The sequence below is a fragment of the Lutra lutra genome, chromosome 2 (assembly GCF_902655055.1).
Source record: "Lutra lutra chromosome 2, mLutLut1.2, whole genome shotgun sequence".
NCBI classification, from domain to species: domain Eukaryota; kingdom Metazoa; phylum Chordata; class Mammalia; order Carnivora; family Mustelidae; genus Lutra; species Lutra lutra.
The window spans coordinates 100,581,451-100,603,763 of record NC_062279.1 but is presented as its reverse complement, the minus strand read 5'-3'; the positions used below and the strand labels follow the sequence as shown (position 1 = coordinate 100,603,763).

Here is a 22,313-nt window from a genome sequence, read left to right as displayed (position 1 = left end):
GAAGTGTGTAAACCTGGCAATTCACAGACCTGTACCCCTGGGGATAAAAATACATTATATGTTTATTAAAATAAATAAATAAATAAATTTATTTATTTTTTTAAAAATTTTTTAAAAAGCATACTCATCATAATAAATCTAAGCATATTGTTTTCAAAAAGCCAATGACTTCTGTTCATAATGATAACCAAAATTATTATTTCCATATAATCCAAATCAACACAAAATGCCAGATTGGTTCAATAACTATTAGAACTTAGGCAATCCACCTGGAACTTCAATAGCAAAAAACTAATCCTGAAATACTTTGAGAATATTTCAGATTTGTTTAATTAAAAGTTAACTGAAGTGTGATCAAAGTTTTTAGCATAGATCATGGCTTATAATAACCATTTAAAAATTATAGCTATAAATAGCAGAAGAAAAAACATTATTATGTACAGTATGGAGATCACATGAAGTGATGTATGTAAGAGTACCTTATATATGTAAGGTATGTAAGAGTATGTAAGAGTTCCATACATACATAACATCATGTGATCTACATAATAATGAGAGGTATTACTTTGGTATTTTAGAGGAGAGATAACCTAGACCTGGATATATAATGGATTGCCAAGTTAATGAAGCTAATAAGCAGAGCAGCCAGAATTGAGACCTATGTCTACTGACACCAAAGATAATACTTTTATACTACACCATAGTATATCATACCAAAGGCTAATATATACAAATTACTTAAAACTATTAGATAGTTAAACGATCATCATTAGCATCATCATCACTACTTTGTGATCAGGAAGAATTATTGCTCTCAATCGCAACACTGAACAGCAAAGGAAATGTTGATATATTGTTAAACTCTCACTCTAAAGTTTGCTATGCATAAGTAAGTACAATAAACCCTACAACATGAGAAATATATAAAATGATATAATATTCAATGATAGTGAAATTATATAAATTTGCACTTCTGTTTAATCCTTTTAGGAATATAAATTGCTCCACAATTTCTGGAAGCAAAAATCTTCATCAGGAACTCCATGAAGATCACATTGTGGTGAAACTTCCAATTACTACCATGATGGAGCCTTTATATGAGGCTGAAGCTCCAAATGATGATAACTATAAAAACTGGACAACATATATAATACAACCATACAATCTTAACTTTGAAAAAAATAAAATTTATATTTGTAGAAAAAAGTTCTAAAATACTTATGGTGATTAATAAGTAATGTAGTTATAAGAATTTTTATTTTTTCCTTTATGCTTCCTAAATTTTCTAAATTTTTAAAAATGAGCACATGCCACTTATAATAAGAAAAAATATTGCTTTAATAAAGATACATGATACGCCTCTTGTTTAAACATCAACTATACTGAAGATGATGGCTTAGGAAGAGAATGAAGCATAAAAGAACAATTCCACAGTAAACATTTCATTTCCAATCTCCTGAAGCTGAAGAGCTAACCATAGCTAAGTATCAAGTCTACAATTATTGCAGGGGTAGCAGAGAGAGAGGAGGCTGAATTCTCAATCTCAGCAAGTCGGCTCTGCCAAAGTCAGGAACATTGGCATGAATACTTAATTGTTAAGAAGAGGAGCATGGGGGCGCCTGGGTGGCTCAGTGGGTTAAAGCCTCTGCCTTCAGCTCAGGTCATGATCCCAGGGTCCTGGGATCGAGCCCCACATCGGGCTCTCTGCTCAGCAGGGAGCCTGCTTCCTCCTCTCTCTGACTGTCTCTCTGCCTGCTTGTAATCTCTGTCTGTCAAATAAATAAATAAAATCTTTAAAAAAAAAAAAAAAAGAAGAGGAGGATGAAGCTTTAAAAAAAAATGTCAGAAAAGGAACAACCAAATATTATGGGGAAAAAAACAGAAGAGGTTTGAACCAAGAAATCAAAGGAAGAAAGAGTTACAAGGAGGATGTGACCAGTGGCACTGAACTGTCAGGGTAACTGCTGAAAAATGGCCATTGACTTTTCTGAAATGGAGATCATGAACAAAGTTCAATATGGATGCTTTAGTGGAGTGCTGGGAGTAAATGGATGTTGTGTATAAGGAGTGAAAGGAAGATGAAGAAAGAGTGAATGTAAAGCATCTTTTCTTAAATTGTGTCTGCAAAGATAAGACTCTGGTTTATTGTTATCTTTGCAGTCACTACCAAACACCTACCAAAACACTGTAGAAACTCCCTGAAGCAATACAGTCCAAATTACAAAGTCAAATTATACATTGGCATCCTCTTACTAAGATTATGAAGTGAAACTAAAATTATTCAAATATAAAAATCCACCCACCAATTGATCAACTTGCAAAGTCCCAATTATACCCAGGATAATTAAAATTTCTCAAAGCTAATAACCAGAAGCCCAGATTAATAGTATTTGGCTTATAACTCTTAACCCTCAATTCAGAGAGCCACATAAACATCCATCTTGATTCCCAGTAGTAGTTGGAAAGAGATGTGGGAAATGGAAAGTTTGTTTCTGCTTTTCTTCTTAGTGGGAGAGGGATGACTATGTTAAAAAGCTGATAAGTTGAGGTGCCTGGCTGGCTCAATCAGTGGAGTGTGTGACTGTTGGTCTCAGGGTTGTGAGATCGTGTCCCACGTTGGGTGTAGAAATTACTTAAAAAATAAGATCATAAAAAAAAGCCGACAAGTTACACTGACAGAAGAAATCAGTAACATTGAGTTTCCCAAGCAGAGACAAGTGATAGGGAAGAAAAACATGAGTAGGGATGACCGCGTTGTACATAGATTACATAATAGACATACAAGGAAGTTCTTTTCTGATAACTTCACTTTTATTCATTAATTAGATACTTACTGAGTTCCTACTATGTATCTGGCATCATTCCAGTTACTTTGAAGAGAGAAAAAAATATTAAGATTCAAGGTTCCAAGTCTTATAGAAATTGTATTCTAGAGTAGAGAGTAAGATATTAAACACTAGCAAATTTGGGAAATATATCAGAGGTAGATTTGGCAGGAATTGTCAATGAAGTGAATATAGAAAGGGGAGGGTTTTGCCCAGAACAACTGGGTGAATTTTCAGTGTGCTGTAAGTTCATCTCTAGAGGGAAAGGAGGATGGAAAAAGATGGGGAGTGGGATAATGGTCAGATGTTTGACACAAGTGTTGAAAGACTGATATTTATTTCAGGAAATTGGACAGCAATTTGGCTAGGAAAATGATATATTGCCAAGCACTATTGAGACTTCATTTCACCTTGGTGATCCAGAATTTACAATGGAGCCAATCAGCCCTATGATCTTCCCCAGCAACCTTCAGCTATTCATCAACATGGCTGTGAAAACAACTACCAACTTCTTCCACATCTGAACAGCGTGGGCAGGTTTCATTGGTCCAAGAGTGAGCACCTGACCCAAATTGAACAAGGAGAGACTCCCTTAACATTTTTGAACCTAAGAGCACAGACAGATCTGAACTCTCTAGTTACAATTGTTAGATTTAAGAATTAAGTGGTTTTTTTGTGACCATATTTCCCACTATATGGCAAAAGAAAGACAGTGTTGAGAAGAGGCAATAAAAGTGCTCAGAGACACCATAATAAAAATAATAACAATAATAATAATAGATAATACCTATATATAGGCCATGCTATGTACTTGGCACAGTTCTAAACAACTGTTATTTGTTAATTAATGCTTATAACAAACCGATGAGGTAGAAACTGTTACAGTCATCCTCATCTTATTGATGGGGAAACTGAAGTACAGAGATGTTGGATTTCTTGCCTTATGTCCCAGCACATAAGAGATGGAGCTAAGATTGAACGCAGGATTGTTAGTGTTAGTGTCCATGCTTTTAACCATTTTGTTGCATTGCCTCACATAAGGAAGAGGGAAAATCCTACTGAAGTTGAATTGATTCTAGTTGCTGTTCCCAGTTGCATTCCCGCCCTTGACCTTGTTTGTTCATTCCTTTCATGATTTCTGTGAAGTCAACATTTTCCTCCTTTGCCTTAAGTTTGCTCATGTTGGGTTTCAGTAATTTGGAAATAAAAGAGCTCTAATACAAAAATTGGGTTCCAGAAGAGAAATGGTTCATTAATGTTCCAGAACTATGGAATTCACTGAGTGGAGGGGATTGAGAAGCAGTGAAGATCCCACCATCCTTGATTTGGAAGATAGATCTTGTAGAAAAGCAATTACATTGTAAGTTATCACCTGTCATCTCAGGATTCAGACCACATGCCCACTGAAGCTCTAAATTTAGGCAATTTGGAAGAAAAAAAAAAAAACTTCCTAATGTTTTAGCCTTTAGCAAGATGCTATGGGAGAGACAAACCCAAACTGGTTCTTCTGAAAAAAATCATTCACATCAGAACATTCATTCACTTCAAGTCACAGTCAATCTTCTCAGACAATATTGAAATCTCATCATCCAAGCATTGCTGAACAGGTACAATGTGTAGTTTCCACAAGTAGTGCATGGATGCAGAAAGCTTCGTGACAAGGGTATTGCAGAGAAAGTTTATTTAAGGAGAGAGAAGAATGTACAATCTTAAATTCCTTCAACTCCATCCAAGAACCTCCATTCTTGTACCATCTTGCCCAGAAAGGTGATACGTCCCTATATAAAGCATAATTACTTGACATGCCTCCACAGAGCATTCTTCTGGCCAGGTTTCAGAACAAAGAAGCTGAGTTTCTCCACCCTAGTCCAGTTTCTGATCCAAGTTTTGCATCAAGAGCTTCAGAATATCTTTAGTGGAATGGCAAGTCCCTACACTGCATGATAAGACAGTAGTTTTAGGACCAGGACCCTGAGAGGATTTCTGAATTATTAGGAGATATAAAACCCTTCAAATGAAACTTATAAACAACTAACTAGGGGGTTAAGAGAGTTCTGTTGCCAGACTCCAAACTAGGGAGCTACTAATTACTGAAGCTAGTCCCAAATTACTCTCACTTCCATTCCTACCCAAATTATAGTAGCTGTGAACTGTCAAGGTAATATGTTTGTGGCAGAGAAACTGCTACACTTTTGTAGTATTTTGTATCATTATTTATGCTTTTCCATCTTTTTTGACTCCCAGAGACGCTGTGTTATACTTTGCTTGCCTGGATCTAGCAATACCTTTCATGTAACTGACATTCCAGAAAGTCTTATTGTTAACTAATTAGTAATTGATCTTCCTTTTAGTTACTATCACTTGATTCACATTTTAATAGTCTCTTCATTGCTTTCTCATGCATTGCTACCTTTCAAGCTCTCCTTATTCAGCATCCTTGTTTCAACCCACTGCCTCCCTAATCACTCTCCCATGTTCCTTTCTGACCTTCACCTTCACCTATTTGCTAATCACTTCGCCTGTCTGGTTTTCCCCAAGTTGATGTGTGATTATGTAATTATTTTTAATGACTTTTGGTGTGCAAACAGTATAAATACTGTGTCTAGGTTGTCCAGGAGCAGTCAAAGAAGTGCATTTCTCTCGGGTATACCTGTAAGGCACCAAGGAAAGAAAATTCATCATGGACACTTCAGGCAAAGTAAGTGCTACCTTTCAAATAGATCTATATCATTTTCATTAGTTATCTAAAAAATGTACACTGAAATAAAATTAAGACACCATTTTCTCCAATCAGATTAGCAAAGATTTTTAGTGACAATACCTAATGTCTCCCAACTGTGGAAACTCACACATCACTGGTGGGAAAATAACTTGCTAGAAATTTCTTAGGTGATAGTTTGACAATATTGTATCAAATGTCTTAAAAACATGTCTATCATTTGACCCAGAGATTTATTTAAAAGAAATAATAACGTTGTTTCCATAAATAAGTTAACTGTGGCATTGTTTTAAAGGGTATAACGCTGGAGGGACAACTGGATGGCTCAGTCAGTTAAGCGTCTATTGATTTCGGCTCATGCCATGATCTTGGGGTAGTGGGTTTGAGCCCCATGTTGGGCCTGCTTGTCCCTCTCCCTCTGCTCCTCCCAACACTTGTGCTTACTCTCTCTCTCTTTAAATCTCTCTTAAAAAAACCCAAAAAGTATAACACTGGAAGCAGATATGTCAAATACTAAGAAACTGATTAAATAAATTATGATATATTAGTCAATAAAGTCCTAAGTGATCATTTTAAATTACGTGGAAATATGTATAAAGCAAACTGCAAGAACAGACTATAAAACAGTATCCTTAGTATGATTACACAGACACACATGGAATATCAATTGGGAAGACTTACCCTAAAATGTTAGAAATAGTAATAGCTGGGTGCCAGACCTGCATTTTTTCCTTTTTACATTTGTCTGAGTTTTCCAAGTTTTTTGCCTTGAGTGTGTAGTATTTTGAAATTACAAAAGATTTTTCATAAATTTTTAATTGAGTTCAGTAGGTAAAAGCAGAATTATTTCATCCTGAAACAAGTAATGTTTTTTCCTTTTTTTTTTTTTTTTAAGATTTATTTATTTATTTTGAGAGAGAGAGCAAGCGTGAAGTGGGGAGATGCGGGCAGAAGGAGAGAATCTTTCAAGTAGACTCCTGGCTGAGCAAGAAGCCAGATTCGGGGCTCCATCCCACAACCAATGATATCATGACCTGAGCCAAAACCAAGAAGTGGACACTTAACAAACTGAGCTAACCAGGCATATCAGAAGTAATTTTTTTTTTTTATCCTTTTATTTGAATTTCTCTTCTGGCATTTGTCCCTTTTCTTTGTATTTTTTTTTTTTAAGATTTTGTTTATTTACTTGACAGAGAGAGAAAACCTGAGTGGCCCAGTGGGTTAAGCCTCTGCCTTCAGCTCAGGTCATGATCTCGGGGTCCCGGGATCAAGCCCCCATTGGGCTCTCTGCCCATCGGGGACCCTGCTTCCCTCTCTCTCTGCCTGCCTCTCTGAATACTTGTGATCTCTGTCTGTCAAATAAATAAATAAAGTCTTTAATAAAAATACTAGTGAAAAAAAAAGAGCTAGTTTTTTGTACCTATTAGATACTTTGTTTTGGATGACTACTGTCAATGCTAAAGAGGGCAGAATAAATGATGATACAGATATTCTTTTATACTTCTAGGAATTATGCCAAGTTATTCAACATTTCTGTAAAGAAATTTGGAAATCAATTTAGCCCTAAAAAGGTCTCTATCTTTTCCAAAGTAATTGTTACTTTAGGAAACCAGGCAAGTCAAAATTATGAACAAAGTTGTTTATCAAAATATATTTTAGAGTAGTCAAAACAATGGAAATAATTACATGTCTAGAGGGTCATTAAGCAAATTGGGACATATTCAAATGATGAAATATAAAGTAGCCATTTAAATTTCTGATTACAAAGCATTTGAAGTCATGAGAAAATGCTTACTTACAAGTAAGTGAAAAATGCTCACTATATGGTTACTAGCAAAAAAGCAGAATATAAAACGCTTATAGACACAATCTCAACTATACCAAAATTGTTGTTAAACTGGAAGGGAATATGCTAAAATTTCAACAGGTTGTATATGAAATTGCAAGGATCTTTCTTCTGTTTCTTTTTTGATTTTTATATTTTTACTAATTATAACAAATAACTGTCATTTATATGATCAGAATGAAAATTAATTTTTTTCACTCAATGATGTCACTTTATCGTTGTCATGTCAACAGATAATTACATGCCGGGCCGCCGTTGCCTGGGCAGCAAATTCTTCTCTTTCAATTGAGGAAGTACAAGTTGAACCACCAAAGGCTGGGGAAGTTCGTATTAAGGTAAATTTAAGTCTTTTAACTTTTACCTATGAGGGTAAATGTAAGGAAATCCTGTTTTGTTTCATGTATATATTACATATATAAATAATATGCATAGAATTTGGATTTGGGGTCTGTTCACTTTTCTTAGTAAAAGAAGAAATTTTAAAACTAAGATAAATGAATAGAGGTAATGAATGTTTAAGATATTCTTAATACTTGTAAAATACTAGTAGTTCACTCATCCACCATAATTATTTTTTCAGGATTGAAAATTTTACTTAAATTATATAATATCATAGGCCTATATAGTTCACAATGTGACCTAGAAGGTGTTTCAAGTAGTAACTTTTTTTTCATTTTTGAGGGAAAGAGAACAAGAAGTTTATTCCCCTCTACTTCTATGATACAAAATTGATACCAACAAATGAATATGCAGTGGCTAACAGACTAATTTTCCATCTCTATTGTTTTGGACTCATACATTATAGTGATCTCAGATTTTGTCTGAAAAAAGTCTAGAAATGCACACTAGGACTCCATGATAGTCTCCAAAGTGATTTGGAAGGGTTAACGATTATTGAACAGAACTGAAACCAGGGATGGGAAAATACTGACCTGTCAAAGGCTCCTTGCCACTCTCAAATCTCCTCTCAATCAATACATCTCAAATTTTACAAAATCATTAAATACCCAGTTTTAGGAGTATTACTGCTTTAAATCTTATTAAACATTAAATTCACCTATCTTTAAATTTGAGACCAGGAAATTCAACACCTGATTTAATGAACACAACAAATACTGAAATTCATATGCTTCTAGTCCATATTATATCTAATCAAAGTAGAAGGTATAGGAGGCTAGTTACAGGAGAAAAGGAATGAAGGGAATTGGAAAGATGACAAAGGGAAAGGCAGTGAAGGGAAGGAGGAAAGTAAGAAAAGACAGATGGGCAGTGAAAGACAAAACAGAAGAATATGGGAACTAGCACTAAATAAATTATCAACTCCATGTCTGCTGTTACGCTAGAGATTTTATATCACCAGTGAGAGATGGTAAAGAACAAAATGAAAAGTGATCAGAATGTACACAGAGAAAGGAGTTTAGTAACTGACTGCTCTTCCAAAGCTATATTTTTCTATTTATCATCCCTTCAAACAGCTTTTAATTAGGGCTTATTTTATACTGGGTCACCATCTGCTGAAATGTTTCCTAGTTAATTAGCCAATATTCTCTGATCTTACACTGACATGCTCCTTCACCACAAAAGCTAAATCCTAAACAATAAATCCACAATCCACCAAATTAAAAGTTGCATCAGCAAGAACCTGAGCAATATCACACTGAACCCTAGACAAAATCAAGCTTAAGGACTGGATTTGTTCATAAGCACAGACAATTCCACCTCCAGCTTATGCCATGGACAACTTCCCAAAAATAACTGCATATTCTTATCTGATAGAGCAAACCTAATGAGGGAATTCTAGCCTGCTGCTTACCTAAAACAACACTTCTAACCTTTGATAGCATCTCAAAGCCATTTTAGCTCTATGGAAACCAGAACCACAGCATATTTCTTATGAGTTATCTTCTTAGCCATTCACCACAATCATATACCGTGGTTGTTCCCAATGTTCCAGTTATAAATGCTGCCATTCCCACTACGCATACTGGAAAACTAGTCAATACACTCGGGCATATGCTTTTCTGGCTGTATTCCAGGCGGAGCAGTAACTTAGGGATCATGGTACATGAACTGTTTCATTTTTATGATCAATGTAGTTGGGTTGAGTCTATTAACGGAAAGAAAACTCAGTCCATCAAGTAAGAAGTTTCAAAACCCAATATCAACTGAATTTTGCAATGGTTAATTTTAACTGAAACTCACTTTTACATTATTGATTTGAAGAATGTTTTCAACATACAAGTTTAAAAAGCTAAAAACAGATTTTCCCAGGGATGCCTGTGTGGCTCAGTTGGTTAGGCGTCTGCCTTCAGCTCAGGGTCCTGGGATTGGGTTCCACTTTGGGCTCCCTGCTCAATGGGAAGCCTTCTTGTTTCTCCGTCTGCCTGCTTCTCCCTCTGCTTGTGCTGTCTCTCTTTGACAAATAAATAAATAACATCTTAAAAAAATAAATTAAAAAAAAAAACAAACAGATTTTCCCGGAGCAGGGGAAAAACATTCCATGGTATGAGCCTAAAATTCTTTGTTTCTCAATGGCAGTGCTGTTGATAATGTGGGCAAAAAGTCCTTCATTTTATGCAACTGTCCCTCATACTTCAAAACTATTTGATGACATAAATGTACAGAGTAGATTTCAAAAAACCTAAATGTATTTCCAGATCTGAACATGTACCATGCAAATTTGGACAAGTCATTCTCAGTCATTGAATCTCCCTTTCCTCATCTCTAAATTGGAAATGATAAGATCTGCCCTGTATTCCTCTGCACAGTGATATAGGGATGAAATGGCATAATTCATGTAAAAAAATTTTTTAATAATCAGTCTCAGATTAAAAAAAAAAAAAAGAAGGAAAGAAAAATTCCAAACCAGGTGATCCTTATTCACTTAAATCCTCTGCAGATGGCATCTACAGGGATCTGCGGTACTGATGATCACACAATAAAAGGATTACTCTCAGCAGTCTTTCCTTTCATCCCAGGCCATGAAGGAGCTGGGATTGTGGAGAGTACTGGCCAAGGAGTGTGCTCGGTGAAACCAGGTAGGAGGTAGGGCCATTAAACACTTCCCACAAACAGCCTCCCAAAGAGCAACTATTGCACAGAGGGGGAACTTAAAACACATTAACGTATATTTGAGAAGAAAAAATTGGTTTGCCTCTAGACTCTTCTGATGAATCACATATCATTATATTAAGTGTATCCAGTGACTCCAAGAGTCACAGGTTTCCCTACTGCCTTCTCTAGCAATCCAGAGGGGCAGTAGCTGAGCCAAACATATATCCATAGCTAAAAGAGGTTTGAGATAGGACCAGTGTACTTCTAAATAGATTGGAAGCTATTGAGACTATTTCTTATATATATTTGTATCCCGACATGCTTAGCACAGTGCCTGTCCCAGGGTCAGAATGCATTAGAATGTTTGACAAATGAATGTTCTAATCAACTGGAATATAGAATTTGAATTTTCATTGACTGGATGATAATGGTATTTCAAAGAACCAAAGAAAGCAAGTATATGCTCTTCACCAGACCATCAAAACAGATTTTCACATCACTATTCTTAGCATGTCTGAAATGAACAGAAAGAGTAAGGGCAATCACACAGACTAAGATACTACAGAACCTCACAGCTTGGAGCCAGGCCCACAAAGAGATTTAAGAGAGTGCATGTTCAGGACACTTGCAAAGCTCTTACCAGGGAATTCATTTAGCAAACAATTATGGAGTAGCTACCATGCATCTGACACTAGGCATAGCAGGGGGACAAAAGTAAAAGGCGTGGTCTCTATGTCTCCAAGAACATAATGCAAACAGGTGAGATACATGCTCTAACTCCTCTTAGCTAGAGGAAATGCCAGTGAAAGTTTTGTGGAAAACAATGAGCATTTGGAGGGAAAGGATAAGAGAACAAAAGTTCTCCTGAATTTGAGATGCAGGACCTTTGAAATTTTTAAGGGCCGGTGAAGTTAAGTTGCGTCTTATTTAAATTTACAAGAGATTTTAATGCCATCTAAACTCTGCAAAAGGCTGAAGTGGGGGTTGTTTCCTTGTTAAGAAAATTGTAAGGGTTATCAGAAACAATGTTGTAGACTTCTGACCAGGCCTTTGTAAGTCTGTGATGATTGTGTTAATTAATTTTCTTCACAGACTCTATCCAGCCGGTCACCCTAAGGCCCAGGATCCAATGACTGGATCCAAATATAATCAATATTCTCTCCAGAACTCTCTCTGCAGAGGGAGAATGATTCCTCTTATTCTCTGGAATTAGCATATCTAGGAACTTAACCCCACTAAAGAAAAGACGTCAGAGGCTGCTATGGGTCAGTGTGCCATCGTGGGGCAAGAAGACTCAATGAAAAGTGCTCTGTTATAACCTAGCGGAGTCATTTTAGGCAAGTGACTACACTATGGGGCTTAAATCCTTCAAATGGAAAACAAAAGTGTTAAATCAGATAACATCTCTAAGGTTTGCTCTTAGTTTCATCATTCTATTTCCAGAGCAGAGGAAAGCAAACCTACAACTATCCACCCCATAAAAAAATCCCCAAATTTCCATTATTTGCCCAAAAGAATAATGTAATTTCTAAAACCAGGCTATATGGTTTCTCCTTCAAAACAGCAATGTGCAACACAGTAAACAACAGGTGTTGGGGAGGATGAAGAAAAAGGAGAACCCTCTTGTACTGTTGGTGGGAATGCAAACTGGTGCAGCCCCTCTGGAGAACAGTATGGAGGTTCCTCAAAAAGTTAAAAATGAGAGACTGTGGACTCCAGGAATCAAACTGAGGGTTTTAGAGGGGAGGGGGATGAGGGGATGGGTTAGCCTGGTGATGGGTATTAAGGAGGGCATGGATTGCATGGAGCACTGGGTGTTATACGCAAACAATGAATCATGGAACCCTCCATCAAAAACTAATGATGTACTGTGTGGTGACTCACATAACAATAAAAAAAATTATTTAAAAAAGTTAAAAATAAAACTACCCTATAATCCAGCAATTGTGCACTACTAGGTATTTACCCAAAGGATACAAAAATACTAATTCAAAAGGATGTGTGCATCCCAATGTTTATAGGAGCATTATTAACAATAGCCAAACTATGGAAATAGCCCAAAGGAATGGATAAAGAAGACGTGGTATATGTACATATGTAATGGAATATTGCTCAGCCATGAAAAAGGATGAAATCTTGCCATTTGCAATGACATGGATGGAGCTAGAGGGTATTATGCTAAGTGAAATAAATCAATCAGAGATAGACAAATATCGTTATGATTTAAATTGCATGTGGAATGTAAGAAACAAAATAAACAAGCAAAGAGAAAGAGAGGGAAAAAAAAAAAAACAGAGAGGGGCAAACCAAGAAGCAGACTCTTAACTATAGAGAGCAAGCAAGATGGTTACCAGAGGGGAGGTGGGCAAGTGGGACAGGTTAAATAGGTGATGGGGATGAAGGAGGGCACTTGCTGTGATGAGCACTGGGTGCTGTATAGAAGTGTTATATCAGTATATTGTACACTTGAAACTAATATAACACTGTATGTTAACAAACTGGAATTTAAATAAAAACTTAAAAAGAAAAAAAAAAAAAACAACAATGGTCAGTGTTATCCTGGCTGCCATAATCTGCCCGCAGCAAGTTTTCAAACCATCCAATGAAACGTTTATAAACATACTATTGTATTTCAGTTCCAATAGTATTTCAAACTAATGCTTGTATTATTATTATTTTTATATACAGGAGATAAAGTCCTCACACTCATTATTCCACAGTGTAGAGAATGCAGTTCCTGCTTGCATCCCAAAGGAAACTTCTGTGAGAAGCAAGAGTTAGTAACTTACTCCTTACTCTTTTATTAAACTCCTGATATTATATAAGCACTAACCTGTAACTAATGGGGCTCACTTCTGTCTTTACAACTCCATGTGTCTGTGCCACTGCCTGCACCCGTGTCTATGTCACTGCAAAACAGTGTTCTGCCTTCTTCTGGATTAATGCTGGACGGGACAAGCAGATTCATCTGCAAAGGAAAAAAGATTTATCACTCTTTCCGTGCAAGCACATTCACTGAATATACTGTTGTACCTGAGATTGCAGTGGCAAAAATTGATGATGCTGCTCCCCTGGATAAAGTCAGTCTCATAAGCTGTGAGGTGCCCACAGGTTATGGGGCTGCTGTGCACTCAGCCAAGGTGAGGAAGCTACCTGTGTGTTAGTATGTGTCATAGTGATTTGCCTGGAGAACATCAAAATTATGCCAATCAGTCTAAATATTCAACTGTTATATACAGTTCCAGAAGTTTCAATGGTTGTTTTTGTTTGTTTTCTTGATTACATGTGCACCCAGGTTTGATTCCTAATACCTGTCTTGTGAATTTTCAGGTCACTCGTGGTTCCACCTGCGTGGTCTATGGACTTGGTGGAATCGGTTCAGCCATTGTCATGGGCTGTAAAGCATCTGGTGCTTCTAGAATCATTGGGGTTGACATCAATGAGGAGAAGTTTCCCCGGGCCAGAGCGTTAGGAGTCACTGATTGTCTCAACCCTCAAAAACTCAAGAAGCCTGTCCAGCAGGTGGTCAGGGAAATGACAGGAGTTGGTGTTGACTTTGCCTTTGAGGCCATTGGACTCAGTGATGTCATGGTATGTGGGCTTGGGGCACAGTGATTAGATGGTTAATGTGTGTGGGGGGGAGGATATGCTAAATATCTTCATGTAGATACATATAAACTCTTCTGAACATAGGTTTTGGACCTGTGGACCCCAAGTGTAAAAGCAGAATGTAAATTCACTCTAAAATATTTATTTTAAAAATAAAAGCAATATATACTTAAAAATACGTCATTGTAGCACACAAAGTTTAAACACTCGAAAGGCCACAATACCAATAGTCCCTTTTCTTTATTCCTAGCTCTGCATGTATGCTTTTATATTTAAGTATAAACATTATTTAACTCACGTGGTAATTATGGGTCCTATATTAAAACCATTCATTCATTCATTTGAAAAATGAATTCCTATGCACCAATGTGTTATGTTCTAGGGATACAAAGGTGAATAAAATATGTACCTTTCAGATCTTATAGTTTAGAGGACAGAATGTAGACAATTCATATGTACCTAATGTACTTAACGAAAAATAAAGGAAGTAAAGGTAGTGATAGAGATAACAGGAAAGAGAAAATAAAGCAAAACAGAGGAAAAGTGAAAGACAGAAAGATTCAGTCAACCTTTTCTGGTACAAACCAGAGAAGAAAGTAAAATAAATAAATGTGAAGAAGTACACTGAACATCCCTACAAAACTGAATTTAAAAAAATAATAAAACTTCACACACCCATATGTATATATTTGTTTTATTTTAATACAAATGGGTTAGACAGAGAACCATGGCTAGTGGACAATTTTATTTAACAAATATACCGTCCTCATTATATCCCAGGTAGTGTTCTAAATGTTTTAAGAATGATAAATCACTTAAACCTCATAACCACTCTATGAAGTAAGGTAGTATTATTATTCTTTTTACAAATGAAGAAATTGAGGCAAAGGGAGGTTAAGTAACTTACCTAAGGTCATACAGCTAGCACAGTCTGTGCTCTTTCCCACTAAACTCTGCTGATTTTCTAAAGAGATCCCATCACTGGCAGTGTTGAAGCTAAGGTTGAGGTGGTATCTGGCCAGGAAGAGATGCAAGATTTAGGAACTTGATTCCTTCCACTTCTGGTGGTAGTTGTCACTTACTTGTTGGGGGGTGGGGGTGTGTATGATCATTATTATCCTTATCAGCTTGCTGCTTGGGATTCCTGCCACCTGAGCCATGGTGTCTGTCTGATCGTTGGAGTGGCTCCAGTAAATTCAAAGCTTTCCCTGGATGCACCAATGATTGTCTCTGGACGGACTTTGAAGGGTGTATGCTTAGGAGGTAGGTCAATGACTAGTAGGGGCTGGTTGGTTGCTCTCATGAAATCCCTTTGACTTTGCAGAAACATAGAATTCAAAATTCCTCTCCTTGAGGAAACAGAACTATAATGTGACAAAAGATTTCTCCAATGAGTTGGAAATTTTGTTAAATTCATTTTAGTTAATTTAATTAAATAGGCTTTTTAAGTTCAAATATAATTTTTATCTCCTGCAAAATAGTTTTTGCGTTTTTCCAATGTTTCAAATAATTTAGTCAATCTCAGTTCCATGCCAGTGGGTTGTTGTGCTTTTTTAGCCGCAAAGCTTCTCAATTGTATAACATTATATAAATAATATATATATTTATTTACATATATATAAACTATATAAGCTCTCTCTATGTATATATTCATATATAAATTATTTATAAATATATAACATATATATAAATTATTTATAAATATATAACATCAACCCACTGTTTTGGCACTGGCTCTTACCTTTCAAGAAGAGCCTTTATTTATGAGCAATATCAACCAACAGCTTTAATCAATTAATATTTAATTTAATTTAATTTAATCAATTAATATTCCCATCTTTCCCCATTGCTCTGATACTAAGTTTCCAATGCCATCTCCATGCGTGTGAATACACAAAGGATGAAATGTTTATGCCATGGTAAGCCCAGGAACTGAGCTAGAGAATTCTAGTTTAAAAGGACCATTTTTCAACTGAGTAACTCGTGAATATTGACCCAGTTTTTCTCCAAAGGAATTCTAGGTAACAGAATTTCTGGAGCAGCACACTTAATAACAGTAGTCAATGGTTTCTGATGTACAAATGATTTGTTTTCCATGTTTAATGTTAATTTTTTAGAAGAAAATCTCCATGACATATTTTTTTTGTTTTGCAGATTATAAAACCAGAGACTGTATTCCCCAACTAGTGACTAGTTACCTGCAAAATAAAATTAATATAGATCCATTAGTAACCCATCAGTTGCCTTTTGACCAAATCCACAAAGCTTTCGAGTTGTACCATGCTGGAAAAACGTGAGTGTTTTATTTGATGATCTCCTATACCCCGAACTCATAATGAAAATGACTACTCAAACATTTCCAAGTGGTTTTGTGACAAAGAGATGGCTATTTGGATCTTTAATGTCTTTCACATGCTCAACCTTATTCCTGACTGTCACCAGAATAAGAAAAGGTTTTACCTGTAGGTCCCTCTTTAGGAAATATTCTCATCAACCTATTTTAAAGAAATGTTCAAGAATTCAATATAATACGAAGAACCACTCCACACTACATTGGTCAATTATGTATTTTTTTTTTCTGGTTAGAGACATGATCTAGAATGAATGAGTTGACATGATTGGAGTCATACAATCTTGCGAGGAATCTTAGAGGCCAAGGTTTAGACTCCACCTAGAGCACAAATCCTTCTACGTCATTTCTGACAAATAGACACTCTTCTTCAGCTAGCAGGAATAGAGTGTTCACTCAGTGTGTTCATTTATTCAATGTTTATTTAGTGATAGTATAATATTAGCCAGGACTTTCCTAAGTGCTGGATACACGGAAGAGAACAAGCAATAATCAATAAATGGGGAATTACACCTGTGATGAATGCTTTGATTTTCTTATTCTGATTCTAGACACATCTCCTTTTCATATTCTCTTCCCCAACTCTACCTACAGATTTTCTGCTTAAGTGATTTTTTAAAAATTTTCTCCAGGTCTTTAAGTTTTACCTTGCTATACTGCTTTCTTGGTTTTGACCCAGCATGTCAGCCCATCTAAATCAGGAATGAAGAATCAAGAAACCTCATCTGAATTTTTATAATCAGATTACAGAGAATGCAGAGAGGGGATCTATCAAGCAGAAGAAAGACTGCAAAAGGAAAGGAATCCCCCCAAAATGCATTTTTTCTTTCCTCGTCACACAGTGCTAGATCTTGGGATTGACAGATGCTGATCAGAAGCTATAGCAGAGGATTTGGATGTCTTTGTGGTCATGCAGCCTGAGGGAGCAGGGCTCAAAGCTGAGGCCTTCATTTCTGATGTTGGATCATGATGTTGATCCTGCTTTCACCATATCCAGGTGGTGATATTAATGATGATACCAAGCAGATGATCAGTCAATATTTCATAGAGGTGTACTGGGTTGAAGGTGGTCAGGAGGGGGTACAGGGAAGAAAGTAGGCAATGCAACTTCACATGGTATTGTGCAAAATTGCTTTGCTGAAATCACTGTTTCTTAAGCAAATCAATCATTTTATTACTGCACTTTTTGTTTCAGCATCCGCTGTAACCTGCTGTTCTGAGATCCCAGATGATAAAAGGTGCAGGGACCTCCTTGGGGATTTCATTCCTTCGTGTATCACCTCTCTGATTGTTCCAGTACAGAGGAAGAGTATCAAAGATGGAAATGTAGTGTAACTGTGCAAAATAAAATAATGCATCTTGAATGTAGCTGTAATAAAATAACTTCTTAGAGAACGGATGTTATATAATTCATTCTATGACTTTAAGAAGAGAGATGATGGGATTTAGTGGTGACATTGTTGATAATGTCCATTAACCCAACTTATCTCTGTCACCAGTCCATAAAAGTGTCATTGATTATCCCTTGTTTCCATCCACAGAGTACCTCTGTAATACACAAATTTCTCTGTATCTTTCATGCCATAAAAGAGTTTGTATGATTTTGCTGCTTCTTCAACATGCTGGGGTGTCATAAATCTTTGGAAGTCTAACTCAGGACACAGTAAGCCATTTTCTATACTAATCCTAATTATCATATGGCTTTACCCATGAAATGTCAGGCCACAGTTCCCATCTGCTTTCAAACATGAAAACACATTTGGAAAATCTTGCCAACTTCACCCCTACATAGCAGGTATAGGACCCTCTCAGAAGAATTCCTTCATATTTACAGCCTCCTAACTTCCTTTTAAAGTCTTTGAGTCAGTATAATCATTCCCTCATTGGGGTTGAGAGATTGGGAGCAGAAGCAAAAACTTATGTCCTCTTATCCTGCTTCTTTTCTTATATTTTTCATCTGTCCTTGAGTCATTTCCACTCTCCTTAATCCTTCAGCTTTTGAAACACAAAAGCCAAGAGTAAAATTTCTCTTATAATCATTTTAGTTGCAATATCCCTTTCTGATATTTGGGCACAGAATGGCCAGTTGACATAAAGGAGGAAGGTCCAAGAATTAAAGAAAACACATGAAAAAAATGTTTTCCAAAGGTGACTATGTTAAATATGATCCTGACAGGCTAGTTCTGTCACCTTCCCAAGTCCTTTCCTCTCTGAGTATCAACTGCCACACTATAAAATGGAGAAAATAAGAGCAAAGTTGTTGGATGATTTTTAAGACTGGAGATCATGTGTATAAGCATACAAATAAAATGGAAAGCCTCTAAAAAGTTTAAAGAATAAAATAATTGGGATTTTTAAAAAGAGGGAGAAGATAAAGCAAAGAATATTTTAAACTAATCAGTCAAATAAAAATTTACTATAGAATCAAAACATCTTACAGAATAAATTAATAATTTAATTAAGACTAGGAAGAATTGAATTTCAAAAGAATACAATGAAAACTGTTTTTTTAAAAGATTTTACTTATTTATTTTTCAGAGAGAGAGAGAGAGAGCACAAGCAGGCAAAGTGGTAGGCAGAGGCAGAGAGAGAAGCAGGCTCCCTGCTGGACACAGAGCCCAATACGGGACTCAATCCCAGGACCCTGGGATCACAACCCAAGCCAAAGGCAGTGACTTAACTGACTGAGCCACCTAGGCCTCCCCAATGAAAACTGTTTTAAATAAAATATAAAAGCTATCAAATCGACCTAAAATATGAGAAAGAAAATAAAACAGTACTAGAACACATTCTTAATAAATCACAAATAGAAAAAAAAAACTGGTAGCATTGTTGCATCCCAGAATAGCCCACTAACAACACAGGGACCAAACCCTGCTCATAACAGGCAAAGAGAGCCATCACAGATGACTGGACTGAAGGCAAACACAACTCAGCCACTATAGTAGTGTGCATGCAATACACATAGGAGGTCACCCCTGATATGCTAGGTACTGGTGAACAGGGGACACTGCATTGCAGGACACTACAAGACATCTTCATTAGGCCACTACTTTCAAAAGCAGGGGACATACCTGTCTTTGCTAAGACAGAGAAATAAACACAGAGAATTAAACAAAATTAGGAAATACAGGAATATGTCCCAAAGAAAAGAATAGGATAAAATCACAGCAAGGGAGCTAAACAAAGTGGAGATAACTAATAAGCCTGTTAGAGAATTTAAAGTAATGGTCATAAGGATAGTCACTGAACTTGAAAAGAGTGGAGGACCACAGTGAAACCCTCAACAAAGAGAAAGAAAAAATTAAAAAGAACCAATCAGTGATGAAGAACTCAATCACTGAAATTTAAAATATGCTAAAGGAAACAGAAGAATGGATCAGTGACCTAGAGAACAAAGTAATGGAAAGCAATCAAGTTGTACAGGAGAAAGATGAAAGAATAATTTTAAAAATGCAAATAAATTAAGGGACTTCAACAACACCTTCAAGAATAAAAACATTTGGGGCACCTAGGTGGCTCAGTGGGTTAAAGCCTCTGCCTTCAGCTCAGGTCATGATCCCAGGGTCCTGGGATCAAGGCCCACATCAGGCTCTCTGCTCAGCGGGGGGCCTGCTTCCTCCTCTCTCTCTGCCTGCCTCTCTGCCTACTTGTGATCTCTGTCTGTCAAATAAATAAAATCTTTAAAAAAAAACACCATACATTTGCATTATAGGGATCCCAGGAGGAGAAAAGAGGAGAAATTGGGCAGAATATTTATTTGAAGAAATAATAGCTGAAAGCTTCCCAAATCTGAGGAAGGAAATAGATATCCAGATGCAGAAAGTATAGAGATTCCCCCAACAAAATCAACCCAAAGACATCCATACCAAGACACATAATAATTAAAATGGCAAGGAGTAGAGATAAAGAGAGAATTTTAAAATCAACAAGTGAAGAGATGGTTATAAACATGGGAAACCCCATAAAGCTATCAGCAGATTTTTCAGCAGAAACTTTGTTGGACAGAAGAGAGAGGCACAATATATTCATAGTGCTGAAAGACAAAAACCTGCAACCAAGATTATTCTATCCAGCAAGACTATCATTCAGAATAGAGGGAAAGATAAGGAGTGTCTGAGACAAACAAAAACTAAAGGAGTTCATGACCACTAAACCAGTCCTACAAAATGTTAAAGTGAACTCATTGAGTGGAAAGGAAAAACCACAAGGAAGATTAAAAAAAAAAAGTAAGAAATACAAAAGCAGTGAATATAAATAAGTATACCTGCAAAAATCAGTCAGGGAAATCACAGAATAAAAGGGTGTAATGTTTGACACTATATACCTAAAACATGGTGGGGAGGGGGAGTAAAGAATGGGTTCATATGGGGCGCCTGGGTGGCTCAGTGGGTTAAGCCGCTGCCTTCGGCTCAGGTCATGATCTCAGGGTCCTGGGATCGAGTCCCGCGTCGGGCTCTCTGCTCAGCAGGGAGCCTGCTTCCCTCTCTCCCTCTCTCTCTCTCTCTCTCTCTGCCTGCCTTTCTGTCTACTTGCGATCTCTCTCTGTCAAATAAATAAATAAAATCTTTAAAAAAAAAAAAAAAGAATGGGTTCATATGTAAGCAAACATCAACTCAATATAGATGGCTATATGCAGAAGATGTTATATACAAATATAATGGCAACAAATCAAAAACTGGTAACAGTTATGCAAAAGGGAGAGAGAGAGAGAGAGAAAGAGAGAGGAATCCAAGTATATCCCTAAGAAAGCCAGCAAACTGAGAAGAGAGCAAGAGATGAAAGGATAAGAGAAGAAATACAAAAACAACCACAAAACAAGTAACAAAATGGCAATAAACACAGACCTATTAATAATTACTTCCATGTAAATGGAATAAATGCTCCAATTGAAAGATATAAGGTGACCGAATGGATAAAAAAGCAAGAGCCATCTATATGCTGCCAATAAGAGACTCAGTTCAGACCTAAACACACATGCAGATTGAAAGTGAGGGAGTGGAGAAATGTTTCATGCAAATGGATGTCAAAACAAGGCCAGGGTATGGGGCGCCTGGGTGGCTCAGTGGGTTAAGCCGCTGCCTTCGGCTCAGGTCATGATCTCAGGGTCCTGGGATCGAGCCCCGCATCGGGCTCTCTGCTCAGCAGGGAGCCTGCTTCCTCTTCTCTCTCTACCTGCCTCTCTGCCTGTGATCTCTCTCTGTCAAATAAATAAATAAAATCTTTAAAAAAAAAAAAAAAAACAAGGCCAGGGTAGTAATACACAGGATAAAAATAGACTGTAACAAGAGACAAAGAAGGACACAATATAATCATAAAAGAGACAATCCAAGAAGATATAACAACTATAAATGTGTATGCACCAAACATGGGAGCACCCAAATACATAAAACTGTTAAGAACAAACAAAAAGGAACTAAATATAAAAACACAAAAAGAGTAGGGGAACGTAACACCACACTTCACATCAATGGACAGATCATCCCAACAGAAAATCAACAAGGAAAGAGTGAATTTGAATTACACTCTACGCCAGATGGATTCAACAGGAATATACAGAATATTCCATTCTAAAAGAGCAGAATGCAAATTCATTTCAAGTGCACATGGATCATTCTCCAAAATAAATCACATATTAGGCCACAAAACAAGTGTCAAAAAATATAGATATCAAAGTCACATCACGCATCTTTTCTGACACAGTGCTATGAAACTAGAAATCGATCACAAGAAAAAAAAATCTGGAAAGACCACAAATATATAACGGTTAAATAACATGCTACTAAACTATGAATGGGTCAACCAGAAAATCAAAGAAGAAGTAAAAAATTAGATGGAAACAAATGAAAATGAAAACAGATGGTTGAAAATCTTTGGGATACAACAACAGTGGTTCTAAGAGGGAACTTG

The 22,313-nt window shown here is 36.6% G+C and overlaps 1 protein-coding gene across 1 annotated transcript; it reads left to right on the top strand.

Annotated features, from left to right (window-relative positions):
* Positions 1-5,458: 5,458 nt before the first annotated feature.
* Positions 5,459-17,684, top strand: LOC125093204 (alcohol dehydrogenase 1-like). Its single transcript, XM_047718057.1, has 9 exons — positions 5,459-5,523; positions 7,624-7,725; positions 10,290-10,428; positions 13,133-13,220; positions 13,365-13,584; positions 13,775-14,035; positions 15,181-15,316; positions 16,208-16,346; positions 17,599-17,684. The coding sequence occupies exons 1-9, from the start codon at positions 5,506-5,508 to the stop codon at positions 17,621-17,623; spliced, it is 1,128 nt and encodes a 375-aa protein (XP_047574013.1). The 5' UTR covers positions 5,459-5,505; the 3' UTR covers positions 17,624-17,684.
* The last annotated feature ends 4,629 nt before the right edge of the window (positions 17,685-22,313 follow it).

Bases quoted from the DNA above. Each gene is read 5' to 3' on its own strand.
- LOC125093204 (XM_047718057.1), top strand. The intron at 7,726-10,289 runs GTAAATTTAAGT...AATCCTCTGCAG, and splicing joins CTGGGGAAGTTCGTATTAAG to ATGGCATCTACAGGGATCTG. The intron at 14,036-15,180 runs GTATGTGGGCTT...TATCCTTATCAG, and splicing joins TTGGACTCAGTGATGTCATG to CTTGCTGCTTGGGATTCCTG.